This window comes from Salmo salar, chromosome ssa24 (genome assembly GCF_905237065.1).
Source record: "Salmo salar chromosome ssa24, Ssal_v3.1, whole genome shotgun sequence".
Taxonomy (NCBI): domain Eukaryota; kingdom Metazoa; phylum Chordata; class Actinopteri; order Salmoniformes; family Salmonidae; genus Salmo; species Salmo salar.
This window is the reverse complement of record NC_059465.1, coordinates 30,138,154-30,155,041: the sequence shown is the minus strand read 5'-3', so window position 1 is coordinate 30,155,041 and position 16,888 is coordinate 30,138,154. Positions and strand designations below refer to the sequence as shown.

At 42.7% G+C, this 16,888-nt stretch overlaps 1 protein-coding gene across 1 annotated transcript in view; it reads right to left on the bottom strand.

Moving 5' to 3' along the window:
* The window catches only part of LOC106585668 (transient receptor potential cation channel subfamily V member 4), a 29,413-nt gene extending 15,792 nt beyond the window's left edge, over positions 1–13,621 (bottom strand). Inside the window, exons 1-3 of the mRNA XM_014172122.2 lie at positions 13,199–13,621; positions 4,855–5,333; positions 2,304–2,488 (exon numbers count right to left, since the gene is read on the bottom strand). Coding sequence (XP_014027597.1) covers positions 2,304–2,488; positions 4,855–5,291 — 622 coding nt within the window. The 5' untranslated portion in view covers positions 5,292–5,333; positions 13,199–13,621. The remainder of the gene's footprint in view (positions 1–2,303; positions 2,489–4,854; positions 5,334–13,198) is intronic.
* Positions 13,622–16,888: the final 3,267 nt, after the last annotated feature.

Sequence of the window (16,888 nt, the reverse complement as noted above, 5' to 3'; positions counted from 1 at the left end):
GAGTGAGTCGGCCTACAGTCCGGAGCTCCCAGTCGCCCTACAGTCCGGAGCTCCCAGAGTCCAGTCCAGGGTCTACAGTGACAGGCTTCAGGCCGAGGTATTCAGTGGGGGTCGACTGGTCAGGTAGGGGACTAAGGCCTAAGCCTAAGCCACCTCCACTGTAGGAGGTTTGGGGAGGGGGGGTGTAGCACGGGAGCCGTCGGTGACGGCAGCCACCCTCCCTTTAGTTTAAGGGATTTATTTTTGTACGATTGTTTTTTGTTAGGTGCATCCGGGGTCTGCACCTTTGGGGGGGTACTGTCACGTCCTGACCAGTAAAGGGATTATTTGTTATTATAGTTTGGTCAGGACATGGCAGGGGGTATTTGTTTTATATGGTTCGGGGCGTGTGTGTGTGTGTGTGTATGTAGAGGGGTGTTTGGTTTATGTATTCCGGGGTTTTTTGTCATTGTTCTATGTTAGTGTATTTCTATGTTCTGTCTAGTCATTTCTATGTTTAGGTAATTGGGGTTGGGGCCTTCAATTGGAGGCAGCTGTCTATCGTTGCCTCTGATTGAAGGTCCTATAAGTAGGAATGTGTTTGTCATGGGATTTGTGGGAGGTTGTTCTTTGCATAGCTGTGTGTTGCCTGCAAGACTGTTTGTCGTCCATTAGTTTTTCTTGTTTTGTTTATAAGTGTTCTAATAAAGTTAATATGAGCACTCAACCCGCTGCGCCTTGGTCCATCCACTACGACGACCGTTACAATAAGCAATCAGCTAGTAAACCATTTCTGAAATATGACCCTGACTGAGCAGTACATCCACTGTGAAGGAAATGTTTTTTCACTGTGCTGCAGTACAGTGGAACTTTATAATGCACAGAACTGTACATAGACATAAACACAACAAAGACATATTTGGTGTCACACCCTGATCTGTTTCACCTGTCCTTGTGATTGTCTCCCCCCCATCCAGGTGTTGCTTATTATCCCTGGTGTATATATCCCTGTGTTTCCTGTCTCTCTGCCAGTTTGTCTTGTTTGCCAAGTCAACCAGCGGTTTATCTTGCTCCCAGTTTTTCCCCAGTCTCTTTTGATTCTAGTCCTCCTGGTTTTGATCCTTGCCTATCCTGACTCCGAACATGCCTGCCTGACCACTCTGCCTGTTCTGTCTTCAAGCCTGCCTATCCCCTTGTAATGTTTGGACTCAAATCTGGTTACTAAACCCCTGCCTGGCCTGACCTCGAGACTGCCCTTTGTCTGGTACTGTTTTGGAGTCACCCGGTTTATGAACTCTCACCTGTCCCCAACCTACCTTTTGCCTACCCCTTGGATTAATAAATATCGGAGCTCAACCATCTGCTTCCTGTGTCTGCATTTGGGTCTTGCCTTGTGTCCTTATATTTGGAGTTAGGACAACTTTTAGAATGTTGAATATTGTTCTAGACATTCAGTAACATAGCACTGTTTAAATGTTATTGGGGAGCTAACATGGCTACTGTAGAATGTGGATGTGTAATGTAAATGCAGAAACTGCATTGCCCCAACTCTCTAAATGCATGGCTCTGGTTCCCAGTTGAGAGAAGGGGAAGAGGTTAAGGACACAAACACAAAAATAGAGGAAGTAAAGATCCGTGATAAATCGTTAGCGATAAGAAAGGGACGCTTGCATGACTGAAAATGGAAACGCCTCAATCATGAAAAACAGAACTAAGTTGTCTGCTTCTGTTGTTGACTTTAGGGCTGAGTTTTTTTAGCTAGTCTGTCAAGCCCCCTCTAGTCCTTTTCTTCCCAGAGGAGAGAGTTTGCTCTGATTTCTCTCTGTTATAAAGCCCCACCCCATACATACACAGCCAACAGGAAGCTGTCATTGGACACGCCACTGGCAAGACAAAACCTCGGCCATCCCAGTAGCTTCCTTTTCTCTACTGTTTGGAGCCAAAAACAACAGAGAAGAGAGGGGGGGGGGATACTGATAGGACAGAATTGAACCCCAAGGGGAAGAAAGAGGTCTGTTTAGACATCTGTACTGAGTACCACTATACGAAGTCATGACAAAACTCCAGGATGACAAAAACTGAAGGTGTTAGTCACAGGGCTAAGTGGACTAAAAAGTAAGGCTTCCTCTTGAGTAAGACGATTGTAACTGAGGTGAAATGTTTGAGACAAAATTCAAATGCTATTTTAGTAGCACTATTCAGCACACACACTCTCTCTTTTCCTCTGTTCTTTCTGCCTTTGGCTGTGAAAGCTGACATATCTCCTGTCTCAAATGAGCCTATTTGGCACCAGAGGGCTCCACCCACCACTGGGATCATCTCACCTTTGAACTCCTCGTCGGTGAGCCTCTTGTCGTGACCCTGCAGGTACTCCAGCAGGCCTGAGAGGGCCTCTGGGTCGGCCTGTGACACGCCATCGAAGAGCAGCGTGCGGTTAAACTCTTTAATCACCTTGGGTGGATCTGAGCCTGTAGGGTCCACACCTTCATCGCAGGACATTTCAGTCTTACTGTGTAGGACCATAGACATACATACTTTACACTCACATACAGTACTAGTTTGGACACAACTAAAGTTTGGATACAACTACTCATTCAAGGGTTTTTATTTTTACTATTTTCTACATTGTAGAATAGCAGTGAAGACATCAAAACTATGAAATAACACATATGGAATCATGTAACCAAAAAAGTGTTAAACAACTCAAAATATATTTTATATTTGAGATTCTTCAAAGTAGCCACCCTTTGCCTTGACAGCTTTGCACAGTCTTGGCATGAGGTAGTCACCTGGAATGCATTTCAATTAACAGCTGTGCCTTCTTAAAAGTTAATTTGTGGAATTTCTTTCCTTAATGCATTTGAGCCAATTAGTTGTGTTGTGACAAGGTATGGCTGGTATACAGAAGACAGCCCTATTTGGTAAAAGACCAGGTCCATATTATGGCAAGAACACCTCAAATACGCAAAGAGAAATGACAGTTCATCATTACTTTAAGACGTGAAGATCAGTCAATCTGAAAAATGTGAAGAACTTTGAAAGTTTCTTCAAGTACAGTTGTAAAAACCATCAAGCGCTATGATGAAACTAGCTCTCATGAGGCCTGGCACAGGAAAGGAAGACCCAGAGTTACCTCTGCTGCAGAGGATAAGTTCATTAGAGTTACCAGCCTCAGAAATTGCAGCCCAAATAAATGCTTCACAGAATTCAAGTAACAGACACATCTCAACATCAACTGTTCAGAGACTGCGTGAATCATACCTTCATGGTCGAATTGCTGCAAAAAAACACTACTAAGGACACCAATAAGAAGAGGAGACTTGCTTGGGTCAAGAAACATGAGCAATGGACATTCAACTGGTGGAAATCTGTCCTTTGGTCTGATGAGTCCAAATTGGAGATTTTTGGTTCCAACCGCTGTCTTTTGTGAGACACAGAGTAGGTGAATGGATGATCTCCGCATGTGTGGTTCCCACCGTGAAGCATGGAGGATGAGGTGTGATGGTGTGGGGGTGCTTTGCTGGTGACACTGTCTGTGATTTATTTACAATTCAAGGCACACTTAACCAGTATGGCTACCACAGCATTCTGCAATAATACGCCATCCCATCTGGTTTAGGCTTAGTGGAACTATCATTCATTTTTCAACAGGACAATGACAAAACACACCTCCAGGCTGTGTAAGGGCTATTTGACCAAGAAGGAGAGTGATGGAGTGCTGCATCAGATGACCCGTCCTCCACAATCACCCAACCTCAACCCAATTGAGATGGTTTGGGATGAGTTGGACCACAGAGTGAAGGAAAAGCAGCCAACAAGTGCTCAGCACATTCTCAGCTTCCTCATGAAGCTGGTTCAGATAATGCCAAGAGTGTGCAAAGCTGTCATCAAGGCAAAGGTTGGCTACTTTGAAGAATCTCAAATATAACATATATTTTGATTTGTTTAACACTTTGTTGGTTACTACATGATTCCATATGTGTTATTTCATTGTTTTGATGTCTTCACTATTATTCTACAATGTAGAAAATAGTATAAATAAAGAAAAACCCTTGAATGAGTAGGTGTGTCCAAACTTTGACTGGTACTGTATAACACATACTTTAGGTGTTTATGTACACTGAGTGTACAAAATGTTAGAAACATCTGCTCTTTCCATGACATAGATTGACCAGCTGAATCCAGGTGAAAGCTATGATCCCTTATTGATGTCACCTTCTATCAGTGTAGATTAAGTGGAGGAGACAGTTTAAAGAAGGATTTTTAAGCCTTGAGACAATTGAGACATGGATTGTGTATGTGTGCCATTCAGAGGGTAAATGGGCAAGACAAAGGATTTAAGTGCCTTTGAACAGGGTATGGTAGTAGGTGCCAGGCGCACATGTTTGTGTCAAGAACTGCAACGCTGCTGAGTTTTTCACACTCAACAGTTTCCCGTGTGTATCAAGAATGTTCCACGACCCGAAGGGCAGCCAGCCAACTTGACACAATAGTGGGATGCATTGGATTCAATAAGAGCCAGCATCCCTGTGGAACGCTTTCGACACATTGTAGAGTCCATGTCCCGACGAATTGAGGCTGTTCTGAGGGCAAAACATTGGGGTGCAACTATTAGGAAGGTGTCCGTAATGTTTTGTACACAGTGTATAGTTAGGTGAAAGACATTTGTATGAGGAACAACCTTGCCTGAAGACTCCCTGAGCTGATATATAGGCGTTAAACTCAAGGGGCTGACACAGTTCGAACCCAGTAGGTTACATCTGTACCCCGGAATTGATCTACTATGCTTCTTCTAACTCTACGTGTTGTTTAACAATCTATGCCTCTGCATGAGCTCATGAACCCCTGTGGCCACCATAACAAGTACCTCCTCACCCTCGTAGGAGCTTCTTCCTGCCTTGCTTCTTGTTGTTGGTGTGACTGTAGGTACCATAGTCAAAGAGTGAGTCCATGGGGGCTTTCTTGGGGCCGGTCACCACGGGTGACTCATAGATGGTAGACTCCAGCAAGTCCATGGGGTTGGAGATGCCCTTCTTAAAGGCACCGTGGAACTTCATGCGGAGGTTCTGTCGGCCGTCCCCTGGCTGCAGCTGGCCTGGTCGGGCTAGATTCTGAGCAGGGTCCTGGGGCAGGTCCGGAGTTGACTGGGAGCCCTCCTCACTCTCAAACAGGTTGGCCAGTGTCAATAGATCAGAGTAGGTACTACTGGCATCAGGCTGTCCCTCTCCAATTCCACCTCCTCCTCCCCTCTCTGAGTCCAAGGACAGTGCAGCCTTGGTCACAGCCAAGGAAGGCGTGTCCTTCTCCGTCATGGCGACGTGATACCTTCTCAGTAGAGTGGCAGCGGAGCGGCCCTAAAACACATCACAGTAAAACATGCAGGTTATAACTACACCCAGGTCATAGGTCAAAGACATAGGGGAGAAACAGTGATCCAAACATATCCCTTGCATTTGGTCTCACTCAACTGTGAATGACCTGGGTTGTGAACATTAGGGCACGTTAGCTGAATTTGTTTGCCGCAGAAAACAAGAAGGTCCAGTTAGTCCCTCCCTGTTTCAGTCTGTTTTTTTCCATCTAGTTCTTCATGAACACAACCAACACAATGTGTGTTCTCTTGGGGTCCTGGGATCTATTCAGATGGACACTTAACCCCTCCGTACCTCATTCATCCCTTATATCGCACTGCGGTACTGTATTCTTCTTCAGGGGGAACTAGAAGTGACGCTGGAGCATGTAGGGGTCCTGTGTGAGCTAAAAACTAAATCTGTGTTAGTCCAAAAACTGGCAGAGAGGGCAACTGGCATTAATACAGACTGGCAGGAAAGCATGACAGGGCACACTGATGAAAGAGAAGGGTGTTACAGTGAGTAGAGGTTGTGGTCCACGGTCACTCCATGGACTTCTCCATTTGCCACTATGGGTGAAATGTGACTTGAGGTTGGTCTTCTGGTTACCAACTATTGCTGTGGACAAAACAAGTTTTATCCTGTGGGGGAATCATTGGAAACCCAAGTTAAGGTCTCTAGCCAAAATCAACCATACAGCTACAGGTCTTGCAATTCCTAGAGGGAGCATGTCTTCTGTATCAGGCCTTTACTATGACACATCACCTTTTCTTTTCAGACACATGTACCTGCGCAGACATGCCCACACATATATATACACACACACCCAGGCCCAATGTTCCCTCTAAACTGTAGCTCCTCTGGGGCTGCCATACAGAAATATCAGCCTACAGAGAGAAGCACGAGATTGAACTTTCTGGAGCAGTGGTCACCAACCAGTCGATGGCAATCAACTGGTCGATCTCCAAGGTATTCCTAGTGGGTCGCCAAACATTTCTGTAAAAAAAAACAGCGATGATAAAGTTATGAGTTCCTATTTTTAGTTTTTTTGTCTCGGGCTGTTGACGGTATGTGCACCCGATTCAGCTGCCCTGTGCGCCGGGTAGGCAAACTGTTGCCATTTTGAACCATTTTATGTTTCTGAAGGTACAAAATCTGCCTTGCCAGTGTACCCAGAGAGCAAATCAAGAGCACTATAAGTCTAACGCTGTCCAATCGTATATCTCAGATGACTGTGTATGCAGTAACGTAGCAGGCATTTAAGGAAGCTACAGAAAAGTTGATAATGTGAGATTTCAAAATGTTTAAAACCATGCCTTGAGAGAGACTGTCAACGAATACAGCAAAGAGATGGTATTTTTATAAGTGAGTTCATGTTTAAGTTCTTACTCAGCACTGTCAACACTTTGTATTCAACACTTGTATAAGCCATGAAATGGGCGTTCTTCCTATTTCCACTCAGCAGTAATCAACAAGTAGGAAAGTGTATTTATAGGCGTTGTTATTATTAACAGCTTTGGTATTTTTTATTATCAAGGAATATTTCACTTTCTCTGTTCATAGGAGTAACAACGTGATTTGGTGCATGAGGCAGAAGTAATGCGGTGCGACTCGTTCCGCCATCGGCTGGAAGACGTTCTCGCTTTTTGGTCAGAGTCAGCGGAAGACAGGGAAAGCAGAGGGATGTTGAGAGGCGGACCCTCAGTCTGCTGCTCTCTCCTTCTGCTGAAACTGACCATCAGATGCAGGCACCATCAGCCCAGTAAAATAAAGATTTTAAAAAACTTTATTTAAATGTATGCTCACTCAGCTGTACTTCACAAGTAATACAACAACGGATCTATTACCGATGTGATCATATAGCCTACCTCAATTTTTTTTATCAAATGTAAAAAAATTAAAAAGAACAATAATGCATAGACAGGGCAATTCAAGCAAAGCCAATATGAGGTTATAATATATTGGGCCTATAGCTTACTGCACAAACCTGATTGCTACAGTACTGCTTTTAATTGTTTAATGTTGCATAGGCTTACATTTTTTAAGTCATGTTAGAAAAGATTCTGAGCGGTAGATCTCGGTTTGCATTTTGACTCAAAGTGATCTTGACTCAGAAAAGGTTGGTGACCGCTGTTCTAGAGTTTTCTCTGTTACCACTATCAACGTTTCCCTTTACAGTGGCAATTGTAATCGAATCAATGCAATATTAGCTACTTTCAATGCAACAACCTGAAACTGTGTAGAGCCCATGCTCTACACAGACCGGTGCAGCATAAACAATCAGAGCTGCAGTAGGCCTATATGCAAAAAGACTATTGCCATATATGGATCTGTGACATTTACTTTGAACTGGACTGTGTTTACAACATGAGCGATCGTGAGTAGATGCGCTTGTTTTGAGATCAAAGCAAGAGCTGATTGTAGCCACGTGTGCACATTTTGTTCATATCCTTTCCTAGTTAGTGAGTTATCAGCCCAGTTATAGATCATTTGTAGTCAGCAATAGGGGAGTGATTGCTTCCTAAAAGAGTACAAAACGTATACATTTCTAGACATCTTCGAAAACTGAGTCAGGTAAAGAGCTTTTTCTTGTCTTAAAGGGGCATTGTTGTATTTTGAGACAGGTTTGAATAAGCTAAGTAGCCAATAGACAGAGGGTGGCATAATTTATCTGATTCTCTGTAATAATGGTATGGGAATAATAATGCATTTTATTTTGTAAAGTGGTTTCTTGCATCAAACAACACAACAACATTTTCAGTCAAGGACAAGTGGATAAACAGGTTAATGTCAAGATAGCATGTTTTTTTTTTCAAAAGTCTCATGGAATATAGGCCTACATTGAACACCACACATTGGCTGCTACTGTAGGCTGAATGATAGAACAGCTATTTCTGATGCTAAAATGTTATGGGATGCATTTTCTCCATTGTTGTTGATGGTAGGCCACTCTGGTAGGCCTACATTATGATCAAATAGCCACAGTAGCCTACTTGGCCACTGTTATAACTGTAACTTAAAGCGGGTACAGCCTCAGTGTTCACAATAACCGCTTGCTGGAAGTTGCACAGAATTTTCACAATGTTCAAGTTTGCTATCAGCAGACCTGAAATTTGCTGAGTGCTGAAAAAATGTGAGGGAACATTGTCTAGGCCTATAGGCTACATTGAGGTTTTTCTTTCATTATTTTTGGGATATCTGGCATCAGTGCGTAAACCTAAGCTTCAAGGCCTAACTTTACACTAGCCAAATAGCCTACATCCCAATCGCCAAAAGCTTTGGGAATGGGCAGAAACAGTTATTGTTGATCCACGGAGGCAAAAAGGACAATGTCAGAGTTTAATTCAATAAGAGAAAAGCTGTGAATGGAGAGTTGAAAATAAAGAGAAGGGAGGGCCAGAAAAGTCATGTTTGGGAAAGATTTGGTGAAGTGGTAAAAGAGGATGATAGCAGTGCCTATGTTATATGTGATGGTTGTGAGGCGCTATACAAATTCGACAGTCACAAGACGGGGACTTCAAATAGACCTATGACATAATAAGGGAACTGTGGCCTACTGTTCAGATGGGTTAAATGGAAACTGAAATCTGGACACTGACTGTAGGTCTATAACCTCTCACATAGTCTTAATATTAACTCCTACAGAATTAAGCATTTCTTGCAGTAAATTGATACACCAAATGTACATTTTGACTTGGGAACAGGAGTGGAAAAATATCATTTATTTTATCTACCATCTTGAGAGAATGCGTTAGACACCGTCTGTAGAGGTGCTATCTTTATCAGCATCATAAAAGCTGATAGTATTTCAAACACATAAAATATGCATCCAAACTGAACTGAAACCTTATCAGAAACATGTTGGGTCATTTTCACAGCTTTCTATTTCCTTACAACCGATCAAACTAATTAGGAAATTTTGCACAGAAAATCTTGCACATTTTTGGGGGTTATTGCTTTTTCTCCCGGGTCCCTAAATGTCTTTGCTCCACGAAAGAAACAGAGATAACGGAAAAAACTACCGATGTCAACTAGATTGAAGCATTCATTCAATCATTTATGGCATTATTCTGGTGAGCAAAGGTTTATTTAGTCTTCTAGGGCAACATATAATGACAGAAGAGAAGCTGCATGTATCTAATTAGACAACTGGACTAACAAATAGCCAGGGGAAAAAAATTATAAGCAGAAACATATCTAAATTTGGCAAAAAACTATTCTGCACCTGTGGGAGATAAGCAGCTGTGCTGAAGTAGAAAAACATAAATACATTGGCTATAGGAAGAGAAGATGACACTAGTTCCAGATAAGGCAACAGGCCACTGTGGGTTGAATAGTGGCCTGACAACTAGACCTGAGTTCTGTAGATAAGGCCATAAATACATTTAGGATGGTCAGACAGAGTGGCACAGAGGAAAAGATGGCAGCAAAATGACCAAACATGAGCATGCGGTGCATGCATTATTTATGTACCACATGAGGGGGTTTCAGCCACCATTATGATATAGTCAGAAGCAGATATGGGCGTTATCCTTAAATATGGGCGCTATCCATCGGGTTGAAAGATAATGGTGGCAGAAGACCTAAGACAAATGACTTCATTTACATAAGGGATGTGCCTATGCAATGTATGGATATAAAGGCAGAGCCGGGGCTTGAGGAAGGCAGTTGTTCCGCGGACCGGCTCGGCTTTGTTACTCTGTATTAAAGTCTATATTGAATTTACAACTTCTTGTAAGAGTGTTATATTTTTAAGACAATTTTCCACGACACACCCCGTTACAAAATCGTTCCGGCTTCTCTGACTGTAGCCTACAGCACATTTTCTATATTACCGAGTTAGCATTGGGTGAAGACCTCAGATTTTCACTTCATCCATAGTCAGGAAGTTGCAGATGGGTTATTAGCAATCGCGGGCAGGTGCGGGTAAACAAACAGCTGACCCGTGCACCACGCACGCACGCACGCACGCGCACACACACACACACACACACACACACACACACGCTAAGTCATCATTCTGGATTCTCCGGAAGTAGTCACCTTGTCTAGGCATGTCCTCTACAGGATCAATGTCCCGAAATTGGGACAGTTGCTACTCAATATGTGATATGTGACTAGAAGGGCATTGTAAATAACAGCCAACTTTCCGGGACATAGACATGTCTAAGTCATCATTCTGGATTCTTTACAATGTAGTCACCTTGTCTAGGCATGTCTTTTAACAGTGTTATACAGGTAACTGCCAAAGTAAAGGAAACACCAACAAAGTGCCTTTGGCCTACTGGGCCGTTGGGCCACCACGAGACACCAGAACAGCTCCAATGCGCCTTGGCATAGATTCTACTGTCTGGAACTCTATTGGAGGGATGCAACACCATTCTTCTACCAGAAATTCCATAATTTTGTTGATGGTGGTGGAAAACGCTGTCTCCGGCGCTGCTCCAGAATCTCTCATAATCGTTCAATTGGGTTGAGATCTGTTGACTGAGATATATGTACACACACACTTTAAACCCCCTATGCACCTTTGAGACCCTCTTTCAAAGTTACTGAGATGTCTTCTTCTAGCTATGGTAGCCAGAATAATGGGCAGCTGGGCCTTTTTATACATGACCCTAAGCATGATGGGATGTTAATTGCTTAATTAACTCAGGTACCACACTTGTGTGGAAGCACTTGCTTTCAATATACCCTAATTTACAGTACTCAAGTGTTACCTTTATTTTGGCTGTTAACTGTACATCCTTGGTATAAACTACAAACAAACTGTAGCATGTCCTTGGTAGCATATTGTCTCTCTCTGACAGCACGTGGGGTTGACATGTAAACTAAGCAAAACCAGACTCTTCCTCCGAGAGGAGCAACACAAACAGAGAAACGGGGGTCCAGTCAGGGAAAACAGAGGAGTGCATCCAGTCCACTCCAAAACAGGATTATCAGGCTTCTCCACTCCAATGGACTTCTACTGTGGAGGGTAAAAGGACAACAGGACGAAGAGAGGCTTTCGTTGATAAACTCTCTAAACAGAGGGGTGACAAATGAATGAGTCATCCACCAGGCATTTAAGACCATTCTCTGGAGTTCAGATGAAGAATGAGTCCGAAAACAGGCTAATACTATTGTGTTCACACCATTGGAGGGTGGTGTCACTTTAAATCAGAGGACTGGCTCATTAATGCAATGGAATTGTATCAAACACATCATTCATACCGTTCCATTCATTCCATTCCCACCATTACTATGAGCCATCCTCCCTTCACCAGCCTCCACTCGTTCACACAAACCAACGTATTGGTAATAATAATGGCGAATGATTTGTGATGACATATCAGCTGGATCAGACTGAGGATAATTATCTCCCTAAAACCAAGTGACTTTCTTAATCCTCCTCATGGACTTAGTGCAGTGGTTCCCAACCTTTTTCGGTTGCTGTACCACCAAGTACATTTTGCTCTGTCAAGAGTACATCTGAAGTACCCCCTCATGTGCATTTTACCAGTTAACCTATGGTCTAATGAGTCTTCTCAAGTACCCCCTGTGGATAGACCATTTACCCCCAGGGGTCCTAAATCAAATCAATTTTGTTGGTCGCATACACATATTTAGCAGATGCTATTGGTCACATACACATATTTAGCAGATGTTATTGGTCACATACACATATTTAGCAGATGTTATTGCAGGTGCAGCGAAATGCTTAAGTTTCCAGCTCCAACAGTGCAGTAATACCTAATAATACACACAAATCAAAAGAAATCAGCCAAGACCTCAGAAAATCAATTGTAGACCTCCACAAGTCTGGTTCATCCTTGGGAGCAATTTCCAAACACCTGAAGGTACCACGTTCATCTGTACAAACAATAGTACGCAAGTATAAACAGCATGGGACCACGCAGCCGTCATACCGCTCAGGAAGGAGACGCATTCTGTCTCCTAGAGATGAACATACTTTGGTTCCAAGTCTATGTACATAGGGCAGCAGCCTCTACGGTGCAGGGTTGAGTAACCAGGTGGTAACCGGCTAGTGACTAAGTTCAGGGCAGAGTACTGGGGAGAGGCCGTCTAGTGATGGCCTTGAGTTTGAAGCTGTTTTTCATTCTCTCTGTCCCAGCTTTGATGCACCTGTACTGACCTCGCCTTCTGGATGATAGAGGGACGAACAGGCCGTGGCTCAGGTGTTTTCCCAACCTAGTATCCCAGATTGGGAAACACTGATTTAGTGGATATGACCCAGACCACTGGGGAATGCAAGGGTTCCGTCCGGGTGCAAATGGTTGTGGGAAAACGGGATTTAGCCAAAACAGTTCCACTATTGTTTCAACAACAGCCCCCAACTCAACAATCGGTTTCACATTCCCATTGATGCATGCCTGACTGTCAGGTTTCACCATAACAATAGATTAATGAGCTGAGAAGATGTTCACAACCTCAATGTCTTAATGTTATAGTTTGGCTTCTTTGCTCAACTTTGAACAGAAAAGTTCCAATATGAAGCAATTAAAAGATGGTGTGGCATATATTCCAGCAAGAGCGTAAAGATTTGTATAAAATAAATTAGACTGAAAAATTGCTCTGATTTCTTAAAAATATTTTGTTAATAGGCCTAACTCATAATTACATGCCACTCAATGTTGGCTATTAGAATCAATGAAAGATCACTAGCCTAGGGACTCAAACATACACCAACCCGACTATTATACTGTACAATATGGTTTCTAGAAATGTCGTTGCGAAGATGGGCGCAATAGGATACATATCTTCATAAAGTGTTCTTTTTTTCTTTAAAAAAAAACTACATTTTTAACACAAAATAGTCTACTCCCTGTTGAAAATAAGTGAACCCAAATGAGATAACGTTTTATGCTTACCTTGTCCTGTAATTAATGGACCTTTTGTGCAGTGTAGTTGTTTATTCTTAACAATAGGAAAAGTTGTAAAAAGTTTATGGATCGACTGCCTCCGCACTTTAGTAGGCTATAAAACTAGCTACTTCTTTCTTCCAACTATTTGGGAGAAAAAGTGATCTGATTTCGCGTGTAGCCTAGTCCAATAATTATTCAGCCCCGCAAGTAGTGTGCCCAAGTACACTACAGCAGCATCTGTCCTCTGGTTTCCACCAATCGGTTTCCATTTTCACGCATACAAGGTACGCCTGTGTTTGGGTGGGGACTAACCGGACTAACCGGTACAACCGGTACAGGGACTACTCTTGAAGTGGCACTCCAGTCTCCTTTTCACCTTATTTCTGACCTTATTTACTTTAAAAAGGCACAACTCAATAGGTGACCGGGAGCGTTTTTCTTTGTTCTCCTCTATTGCTCCTTTATTGTTTCTGCAAGCAATGCTGAAGAGAACAACGACCTAAACACCAAGCGGGAGACCAATGACATCACATCAGACCAGCAACTCCTTGAATTGCCTACTGCTTGATGTCTAAAAAACACAATTATGATCAAAACTGTTTTTTTACCCATAAATGTGTGTAAATTACTGTATTTATACTTGGGATATTGTTTTCAGCAGGAAAAGTAAAAAATACCTGGAATGTCTCAGTCAGTCCTACAAGAGGACTCCACTTTGTTTTACTTCATTATGGTATTGTGGTGTTACTCTAAATTCAATGAATTGGCTAATCACACGCTGATACAGCAATAAATCATCCTGACTACCACCAAAAAGTAACACAGTAGCACCCCCAAGTGGATAATAAGACAATTTGACCTGCTTTGTTCTGAGACGTGTAGCCTACTACAATTCCTAAAATCTCGTGTTTTTGAGCAGGCACCAGTGAATTTCACAAAGTATGTACAAAACATGTTATTAAAGTTGATATGGGCACACATTAATAATACCAAAATCAAATTTTATTGGTCACATACACATGGTTAGCAGATGTTAATGTGAGTGTAGCAAAATGCTTGTGCTTCTAGTTAACAGTGCAGTAATATCTTACAAGTAATCTAACAATTCCCCCCAAAATACCTAATACACACAAATCTAACAAGTAATCTAAAAATTCCCTAACAACTACCTAATACACACAAATCTAAAGGGCTGAATGAGAATACAGTGGGGGAAAAAAGTATTTGATCCCCTGCTGATTTTGTACATTTGCCCACTGACAAAGAAATGATCAGTCTATAATTTTAACGGTAGGTTTATTTGAACAGTGAGAGACAGAATAACAACAACAACAAAAAATCCAGAAAAACGCATGTCAAAAATGTTATAAAAGGATTTGCATTTTAATGAAGGAAATAAGTATTTGACCCCTCTGCAAAACATGACTTAGTACTTGGTGGCAAAACCCTTGTTGGCAATCACAGAGGTCAGACATTTCTTGTAGTTGGCCACCAGGTTTGCACACATCTCAGGAGGGATTTTGTCTCACTCCTCTTTGCAGATCTTCTCCAAGTCATTAAGGTTTCGAGGCTGACGTTTGGCAACTCGAACCTTAAGCTCCCTCCACAGATTTTCTATGGGATTAAGGTCTGGAGACTGGCTAGGCCACTCCAGGACCTTAATGTGCTTCTTCTTGAGCCACTGTTGCCTTGGCCGTATGTTTGGGTCATTGTCATGCTGGAATGCCCATCCACGACCCATTTTCAATGCCCTGGCTGAGGGAAGGAGGTTCTCACCCAAGATTTAACAGTACATGGCCCCGTCAAATGATGCGGTGAAGTTGTCCTGTCCCCTTAGCAGAAAAACACCCCCAAAGCATAATGTTTCCACCTCCATGTTTGATGGTGGAGATGGTGTTGTTGGGGTCATAGGCAGCATTCCTCCTCCTCCAAACACTGCGAGTTGAGTTGATGCCAAAGAGCTCCATTTTGGTCTCATCTGACCACAACACTTTCACCAGTTGTCCTCTGAATCATTCAGATGTTCATTGGCAAACTTCAGACGGGCATGTATATGTATTCTTGAGCTGGGGGACCTTGCGGGCGCTGCAGGATTTCAGTCCTTCACGGCGTAGTGTGTTAACAATTGTTTTCTTGGTGACTATGGTCCCAGCTGCCTTGAGATCATTGACAAGATCCTCCTGTGTAGTTCTGGGCTGATTCCTCATCGTTCTCATGATCATTGCAACTCCACGAGGTGAGATCTTGCATGGAGCCCCAGGCAGAGGGATATTGACAGTTCTTTTGTGTTTCTTCCATTTGCGAATAATCACACCAAATGTTGTCACCTACCCACCAAGCTGCTTGGCGATGGTCTTGTAGCCCATTCCAACCTTGTGTAGGTCTACAATCTAGTCCCTGATATCCTTGAAGAGCTCTTTGGTCTTGGCCATGGTGGAGAGTTTGGAATCTGATTGATTGATTGCTTCTGTGGACAGGTGTCTTTTATACAGGCAACAAATTGAGATTAGGAACACTCCCTTTAAGAGTGTGCTCCTAATCTCAGCTCGTTACCTGTATAAAAGACACCTGGGAGCCAGAAATCTTTCTGATTGAGAGGGGGTCAAATACTTATTTCCCTCATTAAAATGCAAATCAATTTATAAAATTTTTGACATGCATTTTTCTGGATATTTTTGTTATTCTCTCACTGTTCAAATAAACCTACCATTAAAATTATAGACTGATCCTTTATCAGTGGGCAAATGTACAAAATCAGCAGGGGATCAAATACTTTTCCCCCCACTGTATGTACATATAAGTATATGGATGAACGATTGCCGAGCGGCATAGGCAAGGTGCAGTAGATGGTATACAATACAGTATATACATGTGATATGAGTAATGCAAGTTATGTAAACATTATTAAAGTGGCATTATTTAAAGTGACTAGGGATCCATTTATTAAAGTGTCCAGTGATTGGGTCTCAGTGTAGGCAGCAGCCTTTCTGAGTTAGTGATGGCTATTTAACAGTCTGATGGTCTTGAGATTGAAAAACAGCATCTATCTCTCAGTCCCAGCTTTGATGCACCTGTACTGACCTTGCCTTCTGGATGATAGCAGGGTGAACAGGCAGTGGCTCGGGTGGTTGTTGTCCTTGATGATCTGTTTGGCCTTCCTGTGACATCGGGTGGTGTAGGGGTCCTGGAGGGCAGGTAGTTTGCCCCCGGTGATGCGTTGTGTAGACCGCACCACCCTCTGGAGAGCCTTGCGGTTGAGATCGGTGCAGTTGCCGTACCAGGCTGTGTTACAGCCTGACAGGATGCTCTCGATTGTGCATCTGTGAAGTTTGTCAGGGTTTTGAGTGACAGGCCAAATTTCTTCAGCCTCCTGAGGTTGAAGAGGCGCTGTTGCGCCTTCTTCACTACACTGTCTGTGTGGGTGGACCATTTCTGTTTGTCTGTGATGTGTACGCCCAGGAACTTAAAACTTTCCACCTTCTCCACTGCTGTCCGTTCGATATGGATAGGGGGGGTGCTCTCTCTGCTGACACAATTCAATATAAAATTACAAACTGGTAATTTTTGGTAAAAATATTCATTTGCAATCTAAGATTAAAATAATGTATAATATCGTGCATAATTTATGCACAGCATTTGAATCCTTTTCATACACATTTCTCATGAAAATCAAGTGATACCAACAAATTCATAACC